Source organism: Rattus norvegicus, chromosome 15 (genome assembly GCF_036323735.1).
Source record: "Rattus norvegicus strain BN/NHsdMcwi chromosome 15, GRCr8, whole genome shotgun sequence".
Classification (NCBI taxonomy): domain Eukaryota; kingdom Metazoa; phylum Chordata; class Mammalia; order Rodentia; family Muridae; genus Rattus; species Rattus norvegicus.
In genome coordinates, this window is record NC_086033.1 from 27,957,031 (window position 1) to 27,982,619 (window position 25,589).

The window sequence follows — 25,589 nt, forward strand, 5'->3', positions numbered from 1 at the left end:
CCTCCCCAAATTGCCGCCCTCCCCCCACCAGTCTAGTTCACTGGGGGTTCAGTCTTAGCAGGACCCAGGGCTTCTCCTTCCACTGGTGCTCTTACTAGGATATTCATTGCTACCTATGAGGTCAGAGTCCAGGGTCAGTCCATGTATAGTCTTTAGGTAGTGGCTTAGTCCCTGGAAGCTCTGGTTGCTTAGCATTGTTGTACATATGGGGTCTCGAGCCCCTTCAAGATCTTCCAGTTCTTTCTCTGATTCCTTCAACGGGGGTCCTATTCTCAGTTCAGTGGTTTGCTGCTGGAATTCGCCTCTGTATTTGCTGTATTCTGGCTGTGTCTCTCAGGAGCGATCTACATCCGGCTCCTGTCGGTCTGCACTTCTTTGCTTCATCCATCTTGTCTAATTGGGTGGCTGTATATGTATGGACCACATGTGGGGCAGGCTCTGAATGGGTGTTCCTTCAGTCTCTGTTTTAATCTTTGCCTCTCTCTTCCCTGCCAAGGGTATTCTTGTTCCCCTTTTAAAGAAGGAGTGAAGCATTCACATTTTGATCATCCGTCTTGAGTTTCATTTGTTCTAGGTATCTAGGGTAATTCAAGCATTTGGGCTAATAGCCACTTATCAATGAGTGCATACCATGTATGTCTTTCTGTGATTGGGTTAGCTCACTCAGGATGATATTTTCCAGTTCCAACCATTTGCCTACGAATTTCATAAAGTCGTTGTTTTTGATAGCTGAGTAATATTCCATTGTGTAGATGTACCACATTTTCTGTATCCATTCCTCTGTTGAAGGGCATCTGGGTTCTTTCCAGCTTCTGGCTATTATAAATAAGGCTGCGATGAACATAGTGGAGCACGTGTCTTTTTTATATGATGGGGCATCTTTTGGGTATATGCCCAAGAGAGGTATAGCTGGATCCTCAGGCAGTTCAATGTCCAATTTTCTGAGGAACCTCCAGACTGATTTCCAGAATGGTTGTACCAGTCTGCAATCCCACCAACAATGGAGGAGTGTTCCTCTTTCTCCACATCCTCGCCAGCATCTGCTGTCACCTGAGTTTTTGATCTTAGCCATTCTCACTGGTGTGAGGTGAAATCTCAGGGTTGTTTTGATTTGCATTTCCCTTACTACTAAAGATGTTGAACATTTTTTTAGGTGTTTCTCAGCCATTTGGCATTCCTCAGCTGTGAATTCTTTGTTTAGCTCTGAACCCCATTTTTTAATAGGGTTATTTGTATCCCTGCGGTCTAACTTCTTGAGTTCTTTGTATATTTTGGATATAAGGCCTCTATCTGTTGTACGATTGGTAAAGATCTTTTCCCAATCTGTTGGTTGCCGTTTTGTCCTAACCACAGTGTCCTTTGCCTTACAGAAGCTTTGCAGTTTTATGAGATCCCATTGGCCGATTCTTGATCTTAGAGCGTAAGCCATTGGTGTTTTGTTTAGGAAATTTTTTCCAATGCCCATGTGTTCCAGATGCTTCCCTAGTTTTTCTTCTATTAGTTTGAGTGTGTCTGGTTTGATGTGGAGGTCCTTGATCCACTTGGACTTAAGCTTTGTACAGGGTGATAAGCATGGATCGATCTGCATTCTTCTACATGTTGCCCTCCAGTTGAACCAGCACCATTTGCTGAAAATGCTATCTTTTTTCCATTGGATGGTTTTGGCTCCTTTGTCAAAAATCAAGTGACCATAGGTGTGTGGGTTCATTTCTGGGTCTTCAATTCTATTCCATTGGTCTATCTGTCTGTCTCTGTACCAATACCATACAGTTTTTATCACTATTGCTCTGTAAACTGCTTGAGTTCAGGGATAGTGATTCCCCCTGAAGTCCTTTTATTGTTGAGGATAGCTTTAGCTATCCTGGGTTGTTTGTTATTCCAGATGAATTTGCAAATTGTTCTGTCTAACTCTTTGAAGAATTGGATTGGTGTTTTGATGGGGATTGCATTGAATCTGTAGATTGCTTTTGGTAAAATGGCCATTTTTACTATATTAATCCTGCCAATCCATGAGCATGGGAGATCTTTCCATCCTCTGAGGTCTTCTTCAATTTCCTTCTTCAGTGTCTTGAAGTTCTTATTGTACAGATCTTTTACTTGCTTTGTTAAAGTCACACCGAGGTACATTATATTATTTGGGTCTATTATGAAGGGTGTCGTTTCCCTAATTTCTTTCTCGACTTGTTTCTCTTTTGTATAGAGGAAGGCAACTGATTTATTTGAGTTAATTTTATACCCAGCCACTTTGCTGAAGTTGTCTATCAGCTTTAGTAGTTCTCTGGTGGAACGTTTGGGATCACTTAAATATACTATCATATCATCTGCAAATAGTGATATTTTGACTTCTTCTTTTCCGATCTGTATCCCCTTGATCTCCTTTTGTTGTCTGATTGCTCTGGCTAGAACTTCAAGAACTATATTGAATAAGTAGGGAGAGAGTGGGCAGCCTTGTCTAGTCCCTGATTTTAGTGGGATTGCTTCAAGTTTCTCTCCATTTAGTTTAATGTTAGCAACTGGTTTGCTGTATATGGCTTTTACTATGTTCAGGTATGGGTCTTGAATTCCTATTCTTTCCAGGACTTTTATCATGAAGGGGTGTTGAATTTTGTCAAATGCTTTCTCAGCGTCTAATGAAATGATCATGTGGTTTTGTTCTTTCAGTTTGTTTATATAATGGATCACGTTGATGGTTTTCCGTATATTAAACCATCCCTGCATGCCTGGGATGAAGCCTACTTGGTCATGGTGGATGATTGTTTTGATGTGCTCTTGGATTCGGTTTGCCAGAATTTTGTTGAGTATTTTTGCGTCGATATTCATAAGGGAAATTGGTCTGAAGTTCTCTTTCTTTGTTGTGTCTTTGTGTGGTTTAGGTATAAGAGTAATTGTGGCTTCGTAGAAGGTATTCGGTAGTGATCCATCTGTTTCAATTTTGTGAAATAGTTTGGATAATATTGGTATGAGGTCTTCTATGAAGGTTTGATAGAATTCTGCACTAAACCCGTCTGGACCTGGGCTCTTTTTGGTTGGGAGACCTTTAATGACTGCTTCTATTTCCTTAGGAGTTATGGGGTTGTTTAACTGGTTTATCTGTTCCTGATTTAACTTCGGTACCTGGTATCTGTCTAGGAAATTGTCCATTTCCTGTAGATTTTCAAGTTTTCTTGAATATAGGTTTTTATAGTAAGATCTGATGATTTTTTGAATTTCCTCTGATTCTGTAGTTATGTCTCCCTTTTCGTTTCTGATTTTGTTAATTTGGACACACTCTCTGTGTCCTCTCATTAGTCTGGCTAAGGGTTTATCTATCTTGTTGATTTTCTCAAAGAACCAACTTTTGGTTCTGTTGATTCTTTCTATGGTCCTTTTTGTTTCTACTTGGTTGATTTCAGCTCTGAGTTTGATTATTTCCTGCCTTCTACTCCTCCTGGGTGTATTTGCTTCTTTTTGTTCTAGAGCTTTTAGGTGTGCTGTCAAGCTGCTGACATATGCTCTTTCCTGTTTCTTTCTGCAGGCACTCAGCGCTATGAGTTTTCCTCTTAGCACAGCTTTCATTGTGTCCCATAAGTGTGGGTATGTTGTACCTTCATTTTCATTAAATTCTAAAAAGTTTTTAATTTCTTTCTTTATTTCTTCCTTGACCAGGTTATCATTGAGTAGAGCATTGTTCAATTTCCACGTGTATATGGGCATTCTTCCCTTATTGTTATTGAAGACCAGTTTTAGGCCGTGGTGGTCCGATAGCACGCATGGGATTATTTCTATCTTTCTGTACCTGTGGAGGCCCGTTTTTTTGACCAATTATATGGTTAATTTTGGAGAAAGTACCATGAGGAGCTGAGAAGAAGGTATATCCTTTTGCTTTAGGATAGAATGTTCTATAAATAACCGTTAAGTCCATTTGGCTCATGACTTCTCTTAGTCTGTCTACATCTCTGTTTAATTTCTGTTTCCATGATCTGTCCATTGATGAGAGTGGGGTGTTGCAATCTCCCACTATTATTGTGTGAGGTGTAATGTGTGTTTTGAGCTTTAGTAAGGTTTCTTTTACATATCTAGGTGCCCTTGTATTTGGGGCATAGATATTTAGGATTGAGAGTTCATCTTGGTGGATTTTTCCTTTGATGAATATGAAGTGTCCTTCCTTATCTTTCTTGATGACTTTTAGTTGAAAATTGATTTTATTTGATATTAGAATGGCTACTCCAGCTTGCTTCTTCTGACCATTTGCTTGGAAAATTGTTTTCCAGCCTTTCACTCTGAGGTAGTGTCTGTCTTTGTCTCTGAGGTGTGTTTCCTGTAGGCAGCAGAATGCTGGGTCCTCGTTGCGTATCCAGTTTGTTAATCTATGTCTTTTTATTGGGGAGTTGAGGCCATTGATGTTGAGAGATATTAAGGAATAGTGATTATTTCTTCCCGTTATATTCATATTTGGATGTGAGGTTATGTTTGTGTGCTTTCATTCTCTTTGTTTTGTTGCCAAGACGATTAGTTTCTTGCTTCTTCTAGGGTATAGGTTGCCTCCTTATGTTGGGCTTTACCATTTATTATCCTTTGTAGTGCTGGATTTGTAGAAAGATATTGTGTATATTGGTTTTGTCATGGAATATCTTGGTTTCTCCATCTATGTTAATTGAGAGTTTTGCAGGATACAGTAACCTGGGCTGGCATTTGTGTTCTCTTAGGGTCTGTATGACATCAGTCCAGGATCTTCTGGCCTTCATAGTTTCTGGCGAGAAGTCTGGTGTGAATCTGATAGGTCTGCCTTTATATGTTACTTGACCTTTTTCCCTTACTGCTTTTAATATTCTTTCTTTATTTTGTGCGTTTGGTGTTTTGACTATTATGTGACGGGAGGTGTTTCTTTTCTGGTCCAATCTATTTGGAGTTCTGTAGGCTTCTTGTACGTCTATGGGTATCTCTTTTTTTAGGTTAGGGAAGTTTTCTTCTATGATTTTGTTGAAGATATTTACTGGTCCTTTGAGCTGGGAGTCTTCACTCTCTTCTATACCTATTATCCTTAGGTTTGATCTTCTCATTGAGTCCTGGATTTCCTGTATGTTTTGGACTAGTAGCTTTTTCTGCTTTCCATTATCTTTGACAGTTGAGTCAATGATTTCTATGGAATCTTCTGCTCCTGAGATTCTCTCTTCCATCTCTTTTTTTCTGTTGGTGATGCTTGTATCTACGGCTCCTTGTCTCTTCCTTTGGTTTTCTATATCCAGGGTTGTTTCCATGTGTTCTTTCTTGATTGCTTCTATTTCCATTTTTAATTCCTTCAACTGTTTGATTGTGTTTTCCTGGAATTCTTTCAGGGAATTTTGCGATTTCTCTCTGTAGGCTTCTACTTGTTCTCTAAGGGAGTTCTTCACGTCTTTCTTGAAGTCCTCCAGCATCATGATCAAATATGATTTTGAAACTAGATCTTGCTTTTCTGGTGTGTTTGGATATTCCATGTTTGTTTTGGTGGGAGAATTGGGCTCCGATGATGCCATGTAGTCTTGGTTTCTGTTGCTTGGATTCCTGTGCTTGCCTCTCGCCATCAGATTATCTCTAGTGTTACTTTGTTCTGCTATTTCTGACAGTGGCTAGACTGTCCTATAAGCCTGTGTGTCAGGAGTGCTGTAGACCTGTTTTCCTCTCTTTCAGTCAGTTATGGGGACAGAGTGTTCTGCTTTCGGGCGTGTAGTTTTTCCTCTCTACAGGTCTTCAGCTGTTCCTGTGGGCCTGTGTCTTGAGTTCACCAGGCAGCTTTCTTGCAGCAGAAAATTGGTCTTACCTGTGGTCCCGAGGCTCAAGTTTGCTCGCGGTCTGCTGCCCAAGGGCTCTCTGTGGCGGCAGCAACCAGGAAGACCTGTGCCGCCCCTTCCGGGAGCTTCAGTGCACCAGGGTTCCAGATGGCCTTTGGTGTTTTCCTCTGGCGTCCGACATGTGTGCACAGAGAGCAGTCTCTTCTGGTTTCCCAGGCTTGTCTGCCTCTCTGAAGGTTTACCTCTCCCTCCCGCGGGATTTGGGTACAGAGAACTGTTTATCCGGTCTGTTTTCTTCAGGTTCTGGCGGTGTCTCAGGCAGGGGTCCTGCCGCTCCTGGGCCCTCCCCCACGGGAGCCCAGAGGCCTTATACAGTTTCCTCTTGGGCCAGGGATGTGGGCAGGGGTGGGCAGTGTTGGTGGTCTCTTCCGCTCTGCAGCCTCAGGAGTGCCCACCTGACCAGGCGGTGAGGTCTCTTTCCCACGGGGTCTGGGAGCAGAGAGCTGCTGCGGGCCGGGATCCACGGGCGTGGGACCTCCGGCAAACACAGGACGTGCCCGGTCCTAGGTGAACTCTGCCTCTGTGTGTCCCGATCTCACCAGGCAGCTCTCTTGCAGCAGACAAGTTGGTCTTACCTGTGGCCCCGAGGCTCAAGTTTGCTCGCGGGGTGCTGCCCAAGGGCTCTCTGCGGTGGCAGCAAGCAGGAAGACCTGTACCGCCCCTTCCGGGAGCTTCAGTGCACCAGGGTTCCAGATGGCCTTTCGTGTTTTCCTCTGGCGTCCGAGATGTATGTACAGAGAGCAGTCTCTTCTGGTTTCCTAGGCTTGTTTGCCTCTCTGAAGGTTCAGCTCTCCCTCCCACGGGATTTGGCTGCAGAGCCATAGCAATTTTGAATAGAGTGGAAATAAGCATAGTTGAACATGTATCTCTTTAGTGAGATGCAACAACGTCCTTCAGATATATTTATCCAGAAATTACATAGATGGAATCTCTAAGTTTTTCTCTTTTAACTTCATGAGAATACTTCCCACTCATTTCCACAGTTGTTACATCAGTTTAATGTTTCCATCAATTTCTCCGGACTCTAGTTTTCCCTCTCTATATTCCTCCTAGTTGACTCACACTCTCCTCCTCCTCAGACACACTTGTCCATTTCCCTTCAGAAAAGAGTTGGCCTTCCAGGGACAGCAACTAAACACAGAATGGTAAGTTACAAAAGAACCAGGCAGAAACCTCCATATCAGATCTTGATGAGACAACCCAATAGGAGGCAAAGGATCTAATGGGCAGTCAAAAGAGACTGTGACACCCACACTTCCACTGTTAGGTATCCCACAAAAACACCAAGCTAACAATCCTAATATATTCGTGGAAGACCAAGAACAGACTCATGCAAGCTCCATGATTATTGCTTCAGTCCCTGTGAACCCCTCAGAGCCCTGGTTAGTTGGTTCTGTGGGCCATTTTTTCCTGGTACCTTCAACTACTTTGGCTCTACCACTCTTCCTCCCCTACTGGGCTCAGACATTGGCTCCAATGTGAGGAACCCAATGGAGAGCTCCAATGTGAGTCATTCCTCAGACTAATGTTTGCCTGTGAATCTCTGCATCTCCTCATATCAATTACTGAAGGACTCCTCTCTCATGATGACTGAGCTAGGCATGATCTACATGTATAGCAGAATATCACTAGGAATCACTTCATCGATTTTTCTTCTATACTAGGACTCTGGGCTATTTAACTTCCCCATCCTGGTCATCCAGGCAGTGTTGGGCACTGGCTTCCTTTGTTGGCACGAACCTCAAATTAGGCCAGCCACTGGTTGGTCCTTCTAACAATTTCTGTACCTCCAGTGCTTCTGCACATCATGGAGACAGGATAGATTGTAAGTCAAAGGCTTTGTGACAAGTTGGTTTCCCAGTGATACCACTGGAAGTTTTTTGGTTTCAGACGATATCTGGATTAAGCTTTGTGTCTTTCATTACTAGAAATCCTCACAAGGGCCACCCTAGGAGAATCTGGGAGTTTCTACTACACTAGATTTTTACATTGTCCCTGTGATGCACTCCAGCTCCAGTTATCTCCTACCATATTCTCTCCCCCCCTCAACATGTGATGCCTCCTGTTCTCATCCTACCTCACCCTCAGTATAACCATTAGATATGTTCTATTTCCTCCTCCCAGGAAGATACATGAATCCATCTCAGTGCCCTCCTTTTTACTTATCTTTTCTGGGTCTATGACTTGTCTCATGATTATCCTTTACAGCTAATTTATTTTATACGTGAGTACATAACATGTTTGTCTTTCTGGGTCTTGGTTACCTCATTTAAGATGATTTTTGCTTCTTGTTGAATTCCTTTGCCTGAAATTTTCATGTCATTTTCTTTTACAGAGGAGTAGTAACCCACTGTGTAAATGAACCACATTTTCTTGATCAAATCTTTGATTGAGGGACAACTAATTTGTTTCCAGTCTCTGGCCATTATGGATAAAGCTGCTAAGAACATAGTTGAACAAGTACCCTTTTGGTAGAACAGAACATCCTTTGGATATTCTGGTGGTATAGTTGTGTCTTAAGGTAGATTGATTTCCAATTTCCTGACCAACTATCATATTGATTTCCATAGTGGTTGTCTAAGTTTGCACTCCCACCAGCAATGGAGGAGTGTTCCCCTTGCTCCATGTCCTTGGCAGCATGAGGTGACATGTTTTTGAGTCATTCTGATAGGTTTAAGATAGAATCTCAGAGTCTTTTTCATTTGTATCTCCCTTATAGCTAAGGATGTTGAATATTTAAGTGTTTCTTGGCCGTTTAAGTTTCCACTGTAGATAATTCTCTGTTTTGACCTGAACCTCATTTTAAATTGGATTATTTTGTTTGTTGATGCCAGTTTCTTGAGTTCTCTATGCATTTTACATGTTAGCCCTCTGTAAGATGTAAAGTGGATCAAAATCTTTTCTCATTCTTCAGGCTCCACTTCTGTCCTTTTGAAGGTTTCCTTTGATTTACACCAAGTCTCATTTAATAATTGTTGATCTTAGTGTCTGGACTATTGTGAGTCTGTCCAGAAATTATATCTTAGGCCAATGAATTCAAATGGATTCCCACTTTCTCCCCTACGAGACTTAGTGTATCTGGTTTTATGTTTTTATATTTGATGCACTTGAAATTGGGTTTTGTACAGGGTGATAAGTCTAGAACTATTTGGATTCTTCTACATGCCAACATCCATTAAGACAGCACCATTTGTTGAAAATTCTTTTTTTATTGTATATTTCTGACTTCTTTATACATGTGTAGATTTATTTCTGGGTCTCTGATTCCATTGCATCGATCAATGTATCTGTTTGTATATCAAAACCATGTGGGTTTTATTACTATAGATTTGTAGTTCTCTTGAACCAGGAATTGTGATACATCTGGTAGTTCTTTTATTGTATAGGATTGTTTTAACTATCCTGTGTATTTTGTTTTTCAATTTTGAAGTTTTATATGATTTTTTTCAACGTCAGTAAAGAATTGTATTGGAAATTTGATGGGTATTGCCCTAAATCTGTGGATTGGAAGCATCTTTTGGTAAGATGGACATTTTTATTATGTTGATCCTATTGATCCATGAACATCAGAGATCTTTCTATCTTCTGATATCCTCTTAATTTCTTTCTTCAATAACTTGAAGTTTTTATCCTACAGGTCTTCACCTGATTCTGAGAGACAAGCAGAAGATGCTTTGGTTATTATACCTGTCCTAGTTTGATTTCTGTTGCTATGATAAATTATTCTGACAAAAACCAAGCTAGAGGAGTGTGCCTACACTCAGAACATATACTGCCATGTTATTTCTCATATATGCGTCTTAGGTTCTATCTTTAGATTTTTCTGTTTAAAGTGAAGTCACTGCATAGGAGTGTATAATGGGCCACTGGAAGAAAAAAGTCTTAATGGAAGGTAATAATATTGCATGTATACAAAGCAATAGATATCATTACATGAAGCCATGGGTTTGTAAATGATATTTCCAAAACTAGGTGTGTAATACCTTCATGTGAGTTATTGCTCAGGGAGGTCCCACAGGTCTCCAAAGCAGAATACAATATTGTCATTACTCTTTGCTATGTAACATAATTGATAGGATCCTACTGCTGAAGAGGTCATATATTTTCATATATAATGTAGGATATTTTCTTCTAGTTATAAGGCTGCTAGGGGAGATATATCATCATTGGAACTCTGGCTGTGTATCCTTCTGTGTGTTAAATGATCAACCTGCCAACAAGATGTGCCCACTGATTCAGTAGTGACATGGCTGTTTTAAGGAGACATCAACTATTATCTCATTAGACTTGAGACCTCTTCTTTGGGGAAAGGCATGCACATGGTATGTCAGCCTATACAAAAGCCTATGTCTATGAAATAAAAAATGAAAGAAAATTTTATTTTAATAGGTAGGTGATAATATGGGAACCCAGTGTTAATCACGTGTTATGAAAGAACTATTGAAGTTGTGCATGAGCAAAGTTCAGATGGATTCACCATTCATTACCTTGAATGTTAGGAAATAAAGGTTTTGTTCAAAGGCTGCCATTTATAGATTACATTCATAACTAAAAATACAACAAAAAATAGGAAACAGATGTGGCAAATGTAAGAAAGAGCAGCTTTGTGAGGAGACAAATTCTGTTAAGGAGAAAAAATTACTAAGAACAAAGGAAAGTGAGAAGGAGCTTCCATAGAAACATGTTAGCCCTGAAAGCCAGACTCATGAATGGAAGCACTGACACTTGAAAAACGGAGACTTTTTTAAGACACATAGGTGAACTGGCTTCTTGGGGTACCCTCTACACATCTGCAAGGAAGAGCCACAAATGTCTCCACAGTCCCAAATAATAGTCAACTTCCTGGTTCATAACAGCAGGCAACACAGGTCACAATGACATTTACAGAAAAGAAAAAAAGCCATACCCTGCATATGATGCAATGAAATAACAAGTGAGACCTGCACCACAGTCACAACTGCTTCCTTTGTTGTGGTTGTCCTGTGCAATTACTGTGCAAACATCATTTCTATACACCAATGACATCCTAACTAAATAGGCAATACCAGCCCATTATTTCAATCTTCTAGAAGGTGAAAAGAGCAGACTGTAATGAGTATACATTCTTTGGATCACCTGATAATTTCTCCATTTCATAATAACTTTAAGAAAAATTTAAAGATGTATTTGTCTTATTTTATGTGCATGAGTATTTTGCTTACATTAATATTCATGTACTTTGTGTGTCTGGTGGCCAAGGAGGTCAGAAGTGGGAGTGAGTATGGGGAACTGAAGTTACAGATGGTTTTGAACCAGTATATATGGGTTCTGAGAATCAAACCTGGGTCCTCCGAAAGAGCAACAAATGCTTTCAAGCAATGAACCATCACTCCATACACACATTGTATCTTACTACAAATTTAGATCAGTGAAAATAAACTCCTATAATGTAATTCTTGTCATTTGTTTATTAAGTGATAAATGCCAACACAGAAAATCTATCAGTTTGTGTACCCGACAATTCCATGTCAGGTAGAATGCTAAGAATGTTATCATTGAATACGTCAATGGCCATAGTTTATATTCATTACATTGATAAGAGATACTTTGTCCCGCGCTTCGTCTCGCCAGCAGGAACGACGCGGCACACACAGGATCCTACTACAGAAAAGCTTTAATGCGTCTTGAGAGGGAGAGCATAAGCTTACAATGCGGAGACGGAGAGTGAGGAATAACCGTCCCTTATATAGGAAACTATCCTCGCCTAGGACGTGTCACTCTCTGACTGGTCGCTGCCAATTATGCCAGATGACGTACCAAAACGTACGTGTCCCTTTGAGTAGGGACGTTACCAGGCGCCTGCGTATTGCCCTTTTTACTAGGTGCGTTCTGCCGGATGCCGGTGCCATCTTGTAATGGAGTTTGTGAGGACAGCTCCTCACATATGTGAGGACAGCTCCTCGGACAGCTCCTCACATCTCTGTGAGGACAGCTCCTCGGACAGCTCCTCACAATACTTCAAGTCTGATGTGTGCCTCACAAACAATTTTGAGGACAAGAACACATAAGTGATTCTGAGAGGTTTGCAAGAGGCCCTAGTTCGGTCTCTGTCCACCAGGGGGTGGAGTTTCCTAACACATGATCATTATCAGTGTGAACTATAAGTGTCATAGGTTCATCATTTTGTGTCATTCCCTCATGTCTTCATGTGAAGAGTTGAGAACATCACTCTGATGATGATGAACATGAACGCTTCTCCAGCTTTAGTGACTGTGATGCTGCTGTTCATGCTTGGTAAGTAAAATGTCTTCGAATTTCCACTCTTTCTTCTATGATGTTAGAATATATTGAACCATCTGTAAAATTTGTCCTTACTGAAAACAGATATCCTCTTCTTCTTCCAGGGATGAAGAAGACCCATGGAGACTCAGTGACCCAGAAAGAAGGTCAAGTGACCCTCTCAGAAGGTGACTTCCTATTTATAAACTGCACTTATTCAACCACAGGATACCCAACTCTTTTCTGGTATGTCCAGTATCCTGGAGAAGGTCCACAGCTCCTTTTTCAAGTCACGACAGCCAATAACAAGGGAAAAAACAGAGGATTTGAAGCTCTGTATGATAAAGGAACCACCTCTTTCCACTTGGAGAAAGCCTCGGTGCAAGAGTCAGACTCAGCTGTGTACTACTGTGCTCTGAGTGACACAGTGGCAGAAACCACAGGGGGAGCTGAGCACAAAGTATGAGAAGCAAAAAGAAGCCTCATATCTGATCGTCTGCCTTTGGATCACCCTGTTTTCTCCACAGTTAGTGCTATGTGCCCTTGTGTTTCTCTGGTTGATGAAAATCATACAAATGGTCTGAGCAGAACCAGAAAGAGATATTAGTACATCTGGAATTTCATATGGGAAACTGCAACCCTAGGCACATCAGTGGCTCCTCATGCAGGTAATAGTGATTTTACAGGAAAGCCATGGATATAGTAGCATTGTCAGTTGTCTTTATCTCCATGTACAAGTCATTATCTTCATGTTGTTGTATGCCATGTCCAGCATAACATAGAGGACCAAATATGCCAGGAATGGTGGCATTTAGATGATTATGGCTGATACTATGGAAGGACAGGTTATCAGAGGGCCACAGCCTTTCATACCTCAAGGTTTCTAACAAATATGGGAAGAGAAGAAAAGAGAAAGGATGACAGAGGTAGGTAGGCAATCTTTAGATTTTCAATGTTCCTGATCTTCTCTAAGTCCAGCTCCCTGGTTTCATCCTCAGTCTTCTAACAGACTACCTGCTTGGCCTCTCCTTCCTCATTGTGCCCATTCACAGAGGACAAAGAACACCATGATGTCATAATCTGACTTCCTACCTACTATGGATGCCCTTACCCCAGAGTTTTTTTTTGGCAATCCCCATGCAGAAGTGTCTGTACTCAATACCAAGAGGCACATTATTTCTAGAACTATAGTATTCACACCTGTCAAGATGTCAGAGCATTCCTTTGCAGGCAACCAACAGCAACTGAGCTCTCTTAAAAACCAAAGGGTGCAATGGAAACAAAGAAATCAAATAAGAACACACATCCAACAGAGACAAGACCAGATATTGTCATTAAGAATTTCTATGATCGGGTTGGGAATTTAGTTCAGTGGTAGAGTGCTTGCCTAGCAAGCGCAAGGCCCTGGGTTCGGTCCCCAGTTCCGGAAAAAAAGAAAAAAAAAAGAATTACTATGATCCCAAACACAAATGCCCAAATTTTAGCATAAAACAATCAATAACAGCCAGGACAATATGTATCCACTGAAGCCTAGAAAATTTACTCTAGTTGGCTCTGAGAATTGCAATATACTTGAAGCCCAAGACAAGGACATCAGAAGAACCTTTACAAACATGTTAGAAATCTTGAAGGAGAAACTGGATAATCCCTTTAAAGAAATCTTTTAAAACACAAATAATGGGATGAAATGAAGAAAATTGTTCAGGATATGTAAGTGGAAGTAGAATCGATAAAGAAAATAAACGCTGAGGGAAAACTAGAAACAAAGAATCTAGAAACTTAAACAGCAAACTCACCAAGAGGCAAACCTCACCAAGAGAGCATACAAGATAGAAGAATCACATCCATTGAAGACACAATAGAAGATATGGATAACTTGGTTTAAAAAATGTTAAATCTAAAAATATCCAGGCACAAAACATACAATAAATCTAGAATATTTTGAGAAAACAGAATATATAAATAATAAGAATAAATGAAGGAGAAGAAAGGTCAAAGGCACAGAAAATGTTTTCAACAAAATGATGTAACTTAAATGGCCAACCCTTAAAAGGAGGTATTTATCAAGGCACAAGGAATACACAGAACATCAGATAGTGTGGACTAGAAAAGAAAGTCTCATGTTACATGACAATCAGAATACTTAATTACAGGATGAATAATGGGCATGTACTGACTAGTTTTGTGTGTCAACTTGACACAAGCTGGAGTTATCACAGGAAAGGGAGCCTCAATTGTGGAAATGCCTTCATGAGATCCACCTATAAGGTATTTTCTCAACTAGTGATCAAGGGGGGAGGGTCCTGCACATTGTGGGCAGTGCCATCCCTGGGCTGGTAGTCTTGAGTTCTATAAGAGAGCAAGCTGAGTAAGCCAGGGGAAGCAAGCCAGTAAGTAACATCCCTTCATGCTCTCTGCATCAGCTCCTGCTTCCTGACCTGTTGAGTCCCAGTCCTGACTTCCTTTAGTGATGAACAGCAAGGTGGAAGTAAGCTGAATAAACCCTTTCCTCCCCAACTTGCTTCTCAGTCAAGATGTTTGTGCAGGACTAAGACAGGATATTAAAAAGTACAAGAAAAAGAAGTCATATATAAGGAAATAACATAAAAATGCAGTCATCTCAATAGAGACTGTAAATCCAGAAGGCTTTGGACTGTTGTTGTACAAAGTCTAAGCATCCACATATGTCACTCAGACTACTACACTCAGGAAAAATGCAGTCATTGTAGATGGAGAAGCCGAGTCAAAATATATTCCAAGTTAAACAGAATTTACCTACAATTTCAGCTTTACGTAAGGTGCTAGAAGGAAAACTTCAACCTGAAAAGGATAACCTCATCAAGTAAAACAAGGAATAAATAATGTCAGACCAACAATTAAAATAAAATAAAATAAAATAAAGCTAACAAAAAACACAAGGAAATATACCTACCACCATAACAAATACTCAGAATCAACAAATACTGCTCACTGATAACTCTTAATACCAAATGGTCTCAATGCCACAACAAGAAGAATGAGAGCAATAGAATGAGTTAAAAAACAGGACCCATCCTCGTGCTGCATCCAACTGACACACCTTAGCATCAAGGATAGACATTACCTCAGGGTGACAGGATTGAAAAAGTTATTTCAAGAAAGGACCTAAGAAGCAAGCTACTGTAGTCATTTTGTTAATGACTAAATAGACCTCAAACCAAGACTGCTCAAAAGTGATATGGCCTGAAATCACGTTTGTTGTTGGTGTCAGTCCACTAGGGGACATTGCAGGTACTTTTTCTTAAGTCACCCTGAGGTTAGAAGCACTGAGAAGAGACATAAGGACATAAGGCAATCGATTCCCAAAGCAAGAGGTACAAGCAATCTGTTGTAGTTCACCCGGGTCTTTAGTTCTCAATGGTTCTGTAGAAAGCCACAGATATCTAGAGCCTGTTTATTGGATCCGTGTGTCTATAAATCTATTTTAAGAGTAATTCTCCAAACAGATATAAACAAAATAGAATTACAGGGCATTATGACAACAGACACTCAAGAGAAAACATCTCTACTTTTTTTTGCTTTTAGGTTTAAGTCTAAAATTCCCCAAACTCAAAAAACTGGAATTATTCCAAAACAACTTATATCACACATGCGAACGAACAGACACACACACACACACACACACACACACACACACACACACACACACACACGATTAGTTTTTCCACCAGCATTCTGTATTTATGCATTCTCCTTCTTCAAACATCCTCAGCCCCTCAAACTCCTTATATTACAAGTTACATTAGAAACACAGTGTCCTGGGCTCTACATCAATGTCCTCCACAGTCCTGGAGCAATTACAGTGCAGTCATGAGGTGGAGGTGGGTGGAGTTTCTTGTTCAGATGGATGAGGAAGCTCAGTGACTCAGAAAGAACCTGTAGTCTGTAAGCACAAGTTGTCTGGGTACAAGGTTTGGCACCCTTTAGAGTTGGAGAGAAGACATCTCACCAAGTGGACAGGGGCCATGGAGAGGAACCTGGGAGCTGTGCTGGGGATTCTGTGGGTGCAGATTTGCTGTGAGTTGTGCTAAGCTAAGTTCCTATTAGGGATTCTCCAGAAATGTCGGTGGTGGAGGGGGAGAAAGTAGATGAAAATCTCCTGTGCATTCTTCCTCATGTGCGTCTCCTGGGTATTTGACTGGTGGGGGTGGATACCTCTCTTTGATTCTGTTTTGTTTTCTGTTTCCAACAGGGGTGAGAGGAGATAATGTGGAGCAGAGTCCTCCAGCCCTGAGTCTCTGTGAGGGAACCAATCCTGCTCTGAGATGTAATTTTTCTACCTCCATGAAGAGTGTGCAGTGGTTCCTACAGGATCCCAGGGGCAGCCTCATCAGTCTGTTCTTCCTGGCTCCAGGAACAAAGGAGAACGGGAGGTTAAAGTCAACATTCAATTCTAAGGAGCGCTACAGCACCCTGCACATCAGTGGTGCCCAGCTGGAGGACTCAGGCACCTACTTCTGTGCTGCTGAGGCACAGTGCTCCCAGTGAGCCTGCAGCCTGGCCCCAAACTGCAGCTGGCTGTGCAGGACAACCCCTGCCATGGAAGACTCTGCCTGAGGCTTTGCACAGCTGTGGCTTCATCAGATCTCCACAAATCACAAAGATGTGAGGAAACATAAAAATACCACTGTAGTTCTCACATTCTGATATGACACTGACTTCTAGAGTGCTAAATGCTCAGAAATATCAGCATGCATGACTAAAATATACCCCTTTATTTTTCCATGTTTGTGCTAATGTCATAGGATATGAACTTTTCTTACATATTGGAGAATCATTCAGGTCATTTGTTATAACTCGAAACTGTAAGCAACTGTTTTCATCCTTTGTTTAAAGAGCACAAGACAAAACTGAGGTAATCTGCTCAATATGATGTTGATAAATTTATTAATTCATCTAATAAATTACGTGGTAGAAAGGCAAGAGAAATCTTATTATTAGATCAAGACATTATAGAAATGTCTTGATATTATATTAAATATATAACACATTTAATTCTGCAGTGCAAAACAGATATTTTATATCATAATTAGGAGCCAAAAGATAAAATAAAAGTAGGAAGATGTATTTGCAATTTATGTCACAATAACACTTGTAGCCAATGATTCTACCTTATGTGCAAAACTTTTCATTAAAACACTGCTTTCAAAAGAAAAGTGTGAGGAAATATTCTAAATATCATACAATAGGGGACTGATTTATTATACAATAATTAAATGTGAACCAAATAAGTGGTTTATTTTCCAAGGGTTGAGTGATTATATTCCACAGTTGAAAACTATGGCATGTCCTTGTCTCTGTAAGGAACTGGGAGTCAGCCATGCCATTCATCCACGCATCATCTCTCCATTGTTTTTGAAAGAACCTAGCTCGAGTCTCAAGATGGTGCGCCCCAGGAAACACCGATCCCGGAGGAGCCCCCAAATGAAAGATCCCACGCAGAGAGAGACCCTTACTCAAGTCTCAGGAAATCGTGGACCCCAGACACAGAGAGACCATTTTGGATGTAATAAGCAAAGGCGAGGTTTATTACGGAGATCTATTATGGGGATCTCTGGGCCGACACGTACCCCACACAGGAGACAGAGGTGTCGACCCCGAAACTCAAAAGTCAGGGGTTTATATAGGGAAGGCTAGGGGGTTTGGCGCGGTTACACACAACTGGCTAATTTCTGGCATGGCTATAAGTGATTGGCTCATTCAAACAGACAACACAGCAGAAGAGTACGTGCTGACTGGGGCGTTCAGGATTTTAGAAGCTAGGGGCGTATCAGGGTTTGAAGGACATCTGGTTAAGGTATGACTCTGAGTAAGCTGGGGGAGGTGCCCTTCTGCATCTTTATGGCCTGTCAGTCCTGGCTGCAGGGCGGGCCCCGCCCTGACTGGATTTTGAAACTTATTCTTTTAATTTTATATTTTTAAACCTTAAATCTGTATAATTTTTCTTTTCAGTTTTCACTCAGGAACAGCGGCTTGTGTGAGTACAACAGCAACTGGATGGCCTTTCATTTTCTTTCTAGAGCTTCACAGATTAACTGAAACCTTGTGATTCATTCGGCTTCATCCCCATTGTAACTATACTTCCTTAAAATATATATTATCCTGACTTCCAGGACAATAAATAATCCCTAAGGGTTAATAAGATTTTGTGGGCATGGCTAGAAGTTATGTCAACATTCACGTAAAGATCCAGTCACCTCAGAGAGGTCACAGATAGCAGCCATCGGAACCCTTGCTCCTTGGTAGGGTACAGCCATGGAATCAGGTGAGATTGGAATGTGGCAGTTAGGCACAGGCAGGGGGTACTCTGAAAAGGCATTCTAACTGATCTTGGTAGATCTTTTTCCCAATCCCATTCTGACTTAATCTTGACTTGAAAGTGTTTGTTTAATAAACATATGAGCTTGAGGACTACACACAGCAGTTATAGAAAACTTTTTATACAAGCAGACAATATAGGTTTAAAAAAAGCACAATATAAATTATTGTCTGCTACAAAGTCTTAAAATCAAAATTGAAATTAAGTAAAAAACAAAATGAGAAAAGGTTGTATCAATTGAGGAAGGCACCCTTCCATTCTGCTAGTTCCGCATTGACAGCAACCAAGTGTGAATACCGTGTGGTCCACCCAGAAATCATATACATACAAATTGCATTATATACTCTGAGCAGGTGCTATCTATATATTTCAGACTCTATATGTAACAACAATTAAAGAAAAAGCAGCAAGACAACATTAATTGCGGGAGGGTCTATGTAGAAGAGGTGGAAGTGAGAAAGGGATATGATTTTGCTCTTATTTTTTCTTTTTTACTTTTTGTTTGTTACTTTGCTTTGTTTGTAGATATCTATAGATCTTGGGAGCAGGATGGTCATCCCAGACAAACACTCAATTTAAGCTATATTTGTGTATGTATGCATATACATGTATATAGATTTTTTTCATTTTATGTCCTTTTTGGTACATAGATAGTGATATGCTTCCTTATGACATTTTTAGACAGAGTCACTTAATCCCACATTCCTCCATCTCTCTCCTTCTATGGTGACCTCCCCTCCACTCCCAGCCACCTCCCTTCATCTTCCCTGTGTCTCCATTACAATATCAAATTACCAAAGTCTGAACCAACACTGCTGCTCTGTTGAGTTGATCCAAACTGATATTTACTTTCCTGGACGTGGAGCCTCAGAGTCCTGCAGGACAGTTGTTTCCTGACTGGTTTCTATGTGGTCCTAGTTCAGCCCTGGCAGAGATGTTCCCCTGTACATATGGTTTGATGATGTGTTAGAAATGGAGAGTGAGATAAAGTGAGAGGGTTGGGGAAGAAGAGAGAGAAGAAAGAAAGGGGAGAGATAGAGAAGGTAAGAGTCAGAAAGTGGGAGGGTGAGAGAAACCTCATCAAGAACTTTCACAGATCAATTTCTCTCAACAGAAATGAATCAAGAAAAGAGAATAATTAGAGGAATGAACAAGTTCACTAATTTTTATTTACAGTTTAGGTGTGGCATTCACCCCCGTCTCCTGTACCAACTCAAGTAAAATTCTGTTCACACACAAACTTGGTCCTGGCTCCAAATAGAATGAATTCCAGGTCTTTCTAGCTCCCATCTAAATAAACATCCTGTCCAGACCATCTCTGAAGCTTGAAATATATCATAGTGTGTCACACAGTATGTATGCAATGAGAATTTTTTCATTTTGTTTATTTTTGTTTGTTTTTTATTTTGCTTTTGGCGGGGGGAGGAAGGTTACAAGGGAGGAAGACAGATAAAAAGTGCCCTGGATATGAGTGGAATTGGGCTACATGGTGTGAAACACAAGGAATGAATAATAAAAAAACTCAGAAATAAAAACTAAACTTAAAAAGATTTAATGAAGATGTCCAAGGTGATAAGAGTTACAGTTATGCTGTCAAAAACAAAACAAAACAAAACAAAACAAAACAAAAAAACCCAAAACCAAACAAACTCATTCAGATTTCCATTGCAGACTTTTCATAGGTGACTTTTTAGTGCAGGTGACTACTTATGAGTGAAACCTATTATTACAGAGAAAGAGGACAACATCTGCTAAGTGTAAACAAACAAGCTCGCCTATCCCTGTCCCCTGTCCCCCCTCCCCCAGTCCTAACTTTCACGAGTCCACAAGATGGCAGTGTTTTCTTTGGGATCTTCAGCAAAGATCTCAAGAGGGAGAGAGGTGGGGGATGGGGTGGAGTGGGGAGAAGAAGAGTACAGGAAGAGGAGGAGGGGGCAAAGAAAGGGGGGCAGAAAGGCTTGGTGCTTCTGAGGTCACAAAAAGATCCCTTTTCTAGTTGTCAACTTAGAGTTGAGGATTTCAGTCCTCAGTGAAGAAGGAGGAGGCGAGAATGAAATCCTTGAGTGTTTCACTAGTGGTCCTGTGGCTCCAGCTAAATGGTAAGTTTGGAAATTCCTTTGGGATATAGGTGTGAGATGTAAAGTTCTTGCCTGCTCCAGGCAAATGGTAGAAACTCAGGTATTTTAAATCTCCAATTAGGAAGTGAGAAGCCCATGGAAAAGTGTTAGAATCCATATGCATCTAGTCTTGATTTTGTGACCTTTGTCTTTCTGCACAGGGGTGAGCAGTCAGCAGAAGGTGCAGCAGAGCCCAGAATCTCTCACTGTCCCAGAGGGAGCCAAGACTTCTCTCAACTGCACTTTCAGCAGTAGTGCTTCTCAGTATTTCGCATGGTACAGACAACATCCTGGGAAAGAACCCAAGGAGCTACTGTCCATCTTCTCCACTGGTGAAAAGGAAGAAGGCAGATTCACAATTCAGCTCAATACAGCCAGCCTACATGTTTTCCTGCACATCAGAGATTCCCAGCCCGGTGACTCTGCTCTCTACTTGTGTGCAGTGAGCACACAGTACTCCCCAGACACCTGCAGCCTGCATGCAAACCTACTGTGCAGCATCAAGCCCTGACAAAGGTCACAGACCACACAGCAGAGACATTCTGTTTCCATTCTATTCTATACTGTGGGACTTATAAGCAGGAATTCAGAGGGCTTGATTATCCTGGAACGTATTTTAACATTAAGAAAAAAAGTAATCCTGATAGGAAAGGCACATTACTAGTACAGGTGAAATACTTTCCACTGTTTTCTTCTTACATGTGGGTGGTTATACAATAATGCACACACTACTAAAGGGCATATGATGTTGAGCTGGAAGACAAAACACATGGCCATAAGGCTTACCACATACCATGCCATAAAGACAACCATTAACTCTACAACCCTGTGCTTTTAAAAATCTTTCAATAAAAATAATTGTTTTCTAATTTTTGAAAGCTAGCTTACAAAGTAAGCAGGCTTCTCTATGGCAGTTTCATACACATTTACTTTTGGTTGACCCATTCCCAAGCTTATCCCCTCTACCATTTCCTCGTTCCCCATTCTACCTTGTGCTCCATTACCTCCCTAGTCATCTCCCTGAGTTCCCCTTTCACTTTATGTGCAGCTTTCTACACACATTCATAGTCACATGAGTACATAGAGATAAAAATTAGAAACTAAAATTCATATGCACTTTTCTGTATGAGGACAATAATTCACACTACAGTATTTTCATGGGAATTCTATAATTTCATTTTTCTCCATTGCTTAATTACACACACACACACCCACACCCACACCCACACCCACACCCACCCCCCCACACACACACATATAATATATATCTCCACCAAATTTTCACTATTCATTCTTTTATTGATGAATATCTAGGATGCCTTCATTCCATAGCAATTTTGAACAGAGTGGAAATAAGCAGAGTTGAACATCTATCTCTTTAGTGAGATGCAACAACGTCCTTCAGATATATTTATTCAGAAATTACATAGATGGAACCTGTAAGTCTTCCTCTTTTAGCTTCATGAGAATACTTCCCACTGATTTCCACAGCTGTTACATCAGTTTAATGTTTCCATCGATATCTCCGGACTCTAGTTTTCCCTCTCTATATTCCTCCTAGTTGACTCACCCTCTCCTCCTCCTCAGACACACTTGTCCATTTCCCTTCAGAAAAGAGTTGGCCTTCCAGGGACAGCAACCAAACACAGAATGGTAAGTTAAAAAAGAGCCAGGCAGAAACCTCCATATCAGATCTTGATGAGACAACCCAATAGGAGGCAAAGGATCTAATGGGCAGTCAGAGGAGACAGTGACACCCACACTTCTACTGTTAGGTATCCCACAAAAACACCAAGCTAAGAATCCTAATATATTCGTGGAAGACCAAGAACAGACCCATGCAAGCTCCATGATTATTGTTTCAGTCCCTGTGAGCCCCTCAGAGCCCTGGTTAGTTGATTCTGTGGGCCATTTTTCCTGGTTCCTTCAACTATTTTGGCTCTACCACTCTTCCTCCCCTACTGGGCTCAGACATTGGCTCCAATGTGAGGAACCCAATGGAGAGCTCCAATGGGAGTCATCCCTCAGACTAATGTTTGCCTGTGAATCTCTGCATCTCCTCACATCAATTACTGAAGGACTCCTCTCTCATGATGACTGGGCTAGGCATGATCTACATACATGTATAGCAGAATATCACTAGGAATCATTTCATCGATTTTTTTCTTCAATCCTAGGACTCTTGGGTATTTAACTTCCCCATCCTGGTCATCCAGGCAGTGCTGGGCACTGACTTGCTTTGTTGGCACGAACCTCAAGTTAGACCAGCCACTGGTTGGTCCTCCTAACAATTTCTTTGCCTCCAGTGCTTCTGTACATCATGCAGACAGGATAGATTGTAAGTCAAAGGCTTTGTGACAAGTTGGTTTCCCAGTGCTACCACTGGAAGTTTTTTGGTTTCAGAAGATATCTGGTTTAAACTTTGTATCTTTCATTACTAGAAATCCTCACAAGGGTCACCCTAGGAGAATCTGGGAGTTTCTACTACACTAGATTTTTACATTGTCCCTGAAATGCACTCCAGTTCCAGTTATCTCCTACCATATTCTCTTCTTCCCCCCCAACATGTGATGGCCCCTGTTCTCATCCTACCTCACCCTAAGTATAACCATTAGATATGTTCTACTTCCTCCTCCCAGGAAGAGACATGAATCCATCTCAGTGCCCTCCTTTTTACTTATCTTTTCTGGGTCTATGACTTGTCTCAATCCTTTACAGCTAATTTATTTTTATACGTGAGTACATAGCATGTTTGTCTTTCTGGGTCTTGGTTACCTCATTTAAGATGATTTTTGCTTCTAGTTGAATTCTTTTGCCTGAAATTTTCATGTTTTCATTTTCTTTTACAGAAGAGTAGTAACCCACTGTGTAAATGAAGCACATTTTCTTGATCAAATCTTTGATTGAGGGACAACTAATTTGTTTCCAGTTTCTGGCCATTATGAATAAAGCTGCTAAGAACATAGTTGAACAAGTGCCCTTGTGGCAGGATAGAACATCCTTTGGATATTCCGGTGGTATAGTTGTGTCTTAAGGCAGATTGATTTCCAATTTCCTGAGAAACTATCATATTGATTTCCATAGTGGTTGTCTAAGTTTTCACTTCACCAGCCATGGAGGAGTGTTCCCCTTGCTCCATGTCCTTGGCAGCATGAGGTGACATGTTTTTGGGCTTAGTCATTCTGATAGGTGTAAGATAAAATTTCAGAGTCTTTTTCATTTGTATCTCCCGTATAGCTAAGGATGTTGAATATTTAAGTGTTTCTTGGCCATTTAAGTTTCCACTACAGAGAATTCTCTGTTTCGACCTGAACCTCATTTTTAAATTGTATTATTTTGTTTGTTGATGCCTAGTTTCTTGAGTTCTCTATGCATTTTAGATATTAGCCCTCTGTCAGATGTAAAGTGGGTAAGAATCTTTTCTCATTCTTCAGGCTCCACTTCTGTCCTTTTGAAGGTTTCCTTTGATTTACACCAAGTCCCATTTAATAATTGTTGATCTTAGTGTCTGGACTATTGGGGGTCTGTTCAGAAGTTATCTCCTAGACCAATGAATTCAAATGTCTATGAAATAAAAAAGGAAAGAAAATTTTATTTTAATAGGTAGGTGATGATATGGGAACCCAGTGTTAATCACATGTTATGGAAGAACTATTGAAGTTACGCATGAGGAAAGTTCAGATGGATTCACCATTCATTACCTTGAATGTTAGGAAACAGGCTGGCATTTATAGATTACATTCATAACTAAAAATACAACAAAAATAGGAAACAGATGTGGCAAAGGTAAGAAAGAACAGCTTTGTGAGGAGACAAATTCCGTTAAGGAGAAAAAAATTACTAAGACCAAAGGAAGGCTAGAAGGAGCTTCCATAGAAATATATTAGACCTGAAATCCAGACTAATGAATGGAAGCATTGACACTTGAAAAACAGAGACTTTTTTTTTTAATCTTTATTAACTTGAGTATTTCTTATTTAGATTTCAAATGTTATTCCTTTCCCCATTTCCAGGCCAACATCCTTTAACCCCTCCTCCTGCCCTTCTATATGGGCTTCCCCTCCCCATCCTCCTCCCATTACCACCCTCCCCCCAACAATCACATTCACTGGGGTTCAGTCTTGGCAGGACCCAGGGCTTCCCCTGCCACTGGTGCTCTTACTAGGATATTCATTGCTGCCTATGAGGTTGGAGCCCAGGGTCAGTCCATGTATAGTCTTTAGGTAGTGGCTTAGTCCCTGGAAGCTCTGGTTGCTTGGCATTGTTGTTCATATGGGGTCTCCAGCCCCTTCAAGTTCTTCCAGTCCTTTTTCTGATTCCTTCAACGGGGGTCCCATTCTCAGTTCAGTGGTTTGCTGCTGGCATTCGCCTATGTATTTGCTGTATTCTGGCTTTGTCTCTCAGGAGAGATCTACACCCGGTTCCTGTCAGTCTGCACTTCTTTGCTTCATCCATCTTATCTAATTGGGTGGCTGTATATGTATGGGCCACATGTGGGGCAGGCTCTGAATGGGTGTTCCTTCTGCCTCTGTTCTAAACTTTGCCTCCCTATTCCCTGCCAAGGGTATTCTTGTTCCCCTTTTAAACAAGGAGTGAAGTATTCACATTTTGGTCATCCTTCTTGAGTTTCATGTGTTCTGTTCATCTAGGGTAATTTAAGCATTTGGGCTAATAGCCACTTATCAATGAGGGCATACCATGTGTGTTTTTCTGTGATTGGGTTACCTGACTCAGAATGATATTTTCCAGTTCCATCCATTTGCCTATGAATTTCATAAAGTCATTGTTTTTGATAGCTGAGTAATATTCCATTGTGTAGATGTACCACATTTTCTGTATCCATTCCTCTGTTGAAGGGCATCTGAGTTCTTTCCTGTTTCTGGCTATTATAAATAAGGCTGCTATGAACATTGTGGAGCATGTGTCTTTGTTATATGTTGGGGCATCTTTTGGGTATATGCCCAAGAGAGGTATAGCTGGGTCCTCAGGTAGTTCAATGTCCAATTTTCTGAGGAACCTCCAGACTGATTTCCAGAGTGGTTGTAC

At 40.9% G+C, this 25,589-nt stretch overlaps 1 protein-coding gene, 1 long non-coding RNA gene and 1 gene segment (V, D, J or C); 2 read left to right on the forward strand and 1 right to left on the reverse strand.

The window, feature by feature from the left end:
- LOC134482188 (uncharacterized) overlaps positions 1-25,589 on the reverse strand; it is a 107,359-nt gene that overhangs the window by 20,314 nt on the left and 61,456 nt on the right. The gene's annotated exons all lie outside the window — the stretch shown is intronic.
- Positions 11,633-17,263, forward strand: LOC691067 (T cell receptor alpha variable 22-like). The segment is given in 3 exon segments: positions 11,633-12,083; positions 12,194-12,256; positions 16,300-17,263. Coding segments are annotated over 3 exon segments (420 nt in total).
- On the forward strand, positions 20,360-21,372 carry Trav12-3 (T cell receptor alpha variable 12-3). The gene is made up of 2 exons (NM_001408611.1): positions 20,360-20,525; positions 20,705-21,372. The coding sequence occupies exons 1-2, from the start codon at positions 20,477-20,479 to the stop codon at positions 21,052-21,054; spliced, it is 399 nt and encodes a 132-aa protein (NP_001395540.1). The 5' UTR covers positions 20,360-20,476; the 3' UTR covers positions 21,055-21,372.

What these genes read in the sequence shown, in the direction of transcription:
- Trav12-3 (NM_001408611.1), top strand. Translation starts at nt 20,477, where the DNA reads ATGAAATCCTTGAGTGTTTCACTAGTGGTCCTGTGGCTCCAGCTAAAT. An exon ending in CCTGTGGCTCCAGCTAAATG is followed by an intron (nt 20,526 to 20,704) that starts GTAAGTTTGGAA and finishes CTTTCTGCACAG; the next exon opens with GGGTGAGCAGTCAGCAGAAG.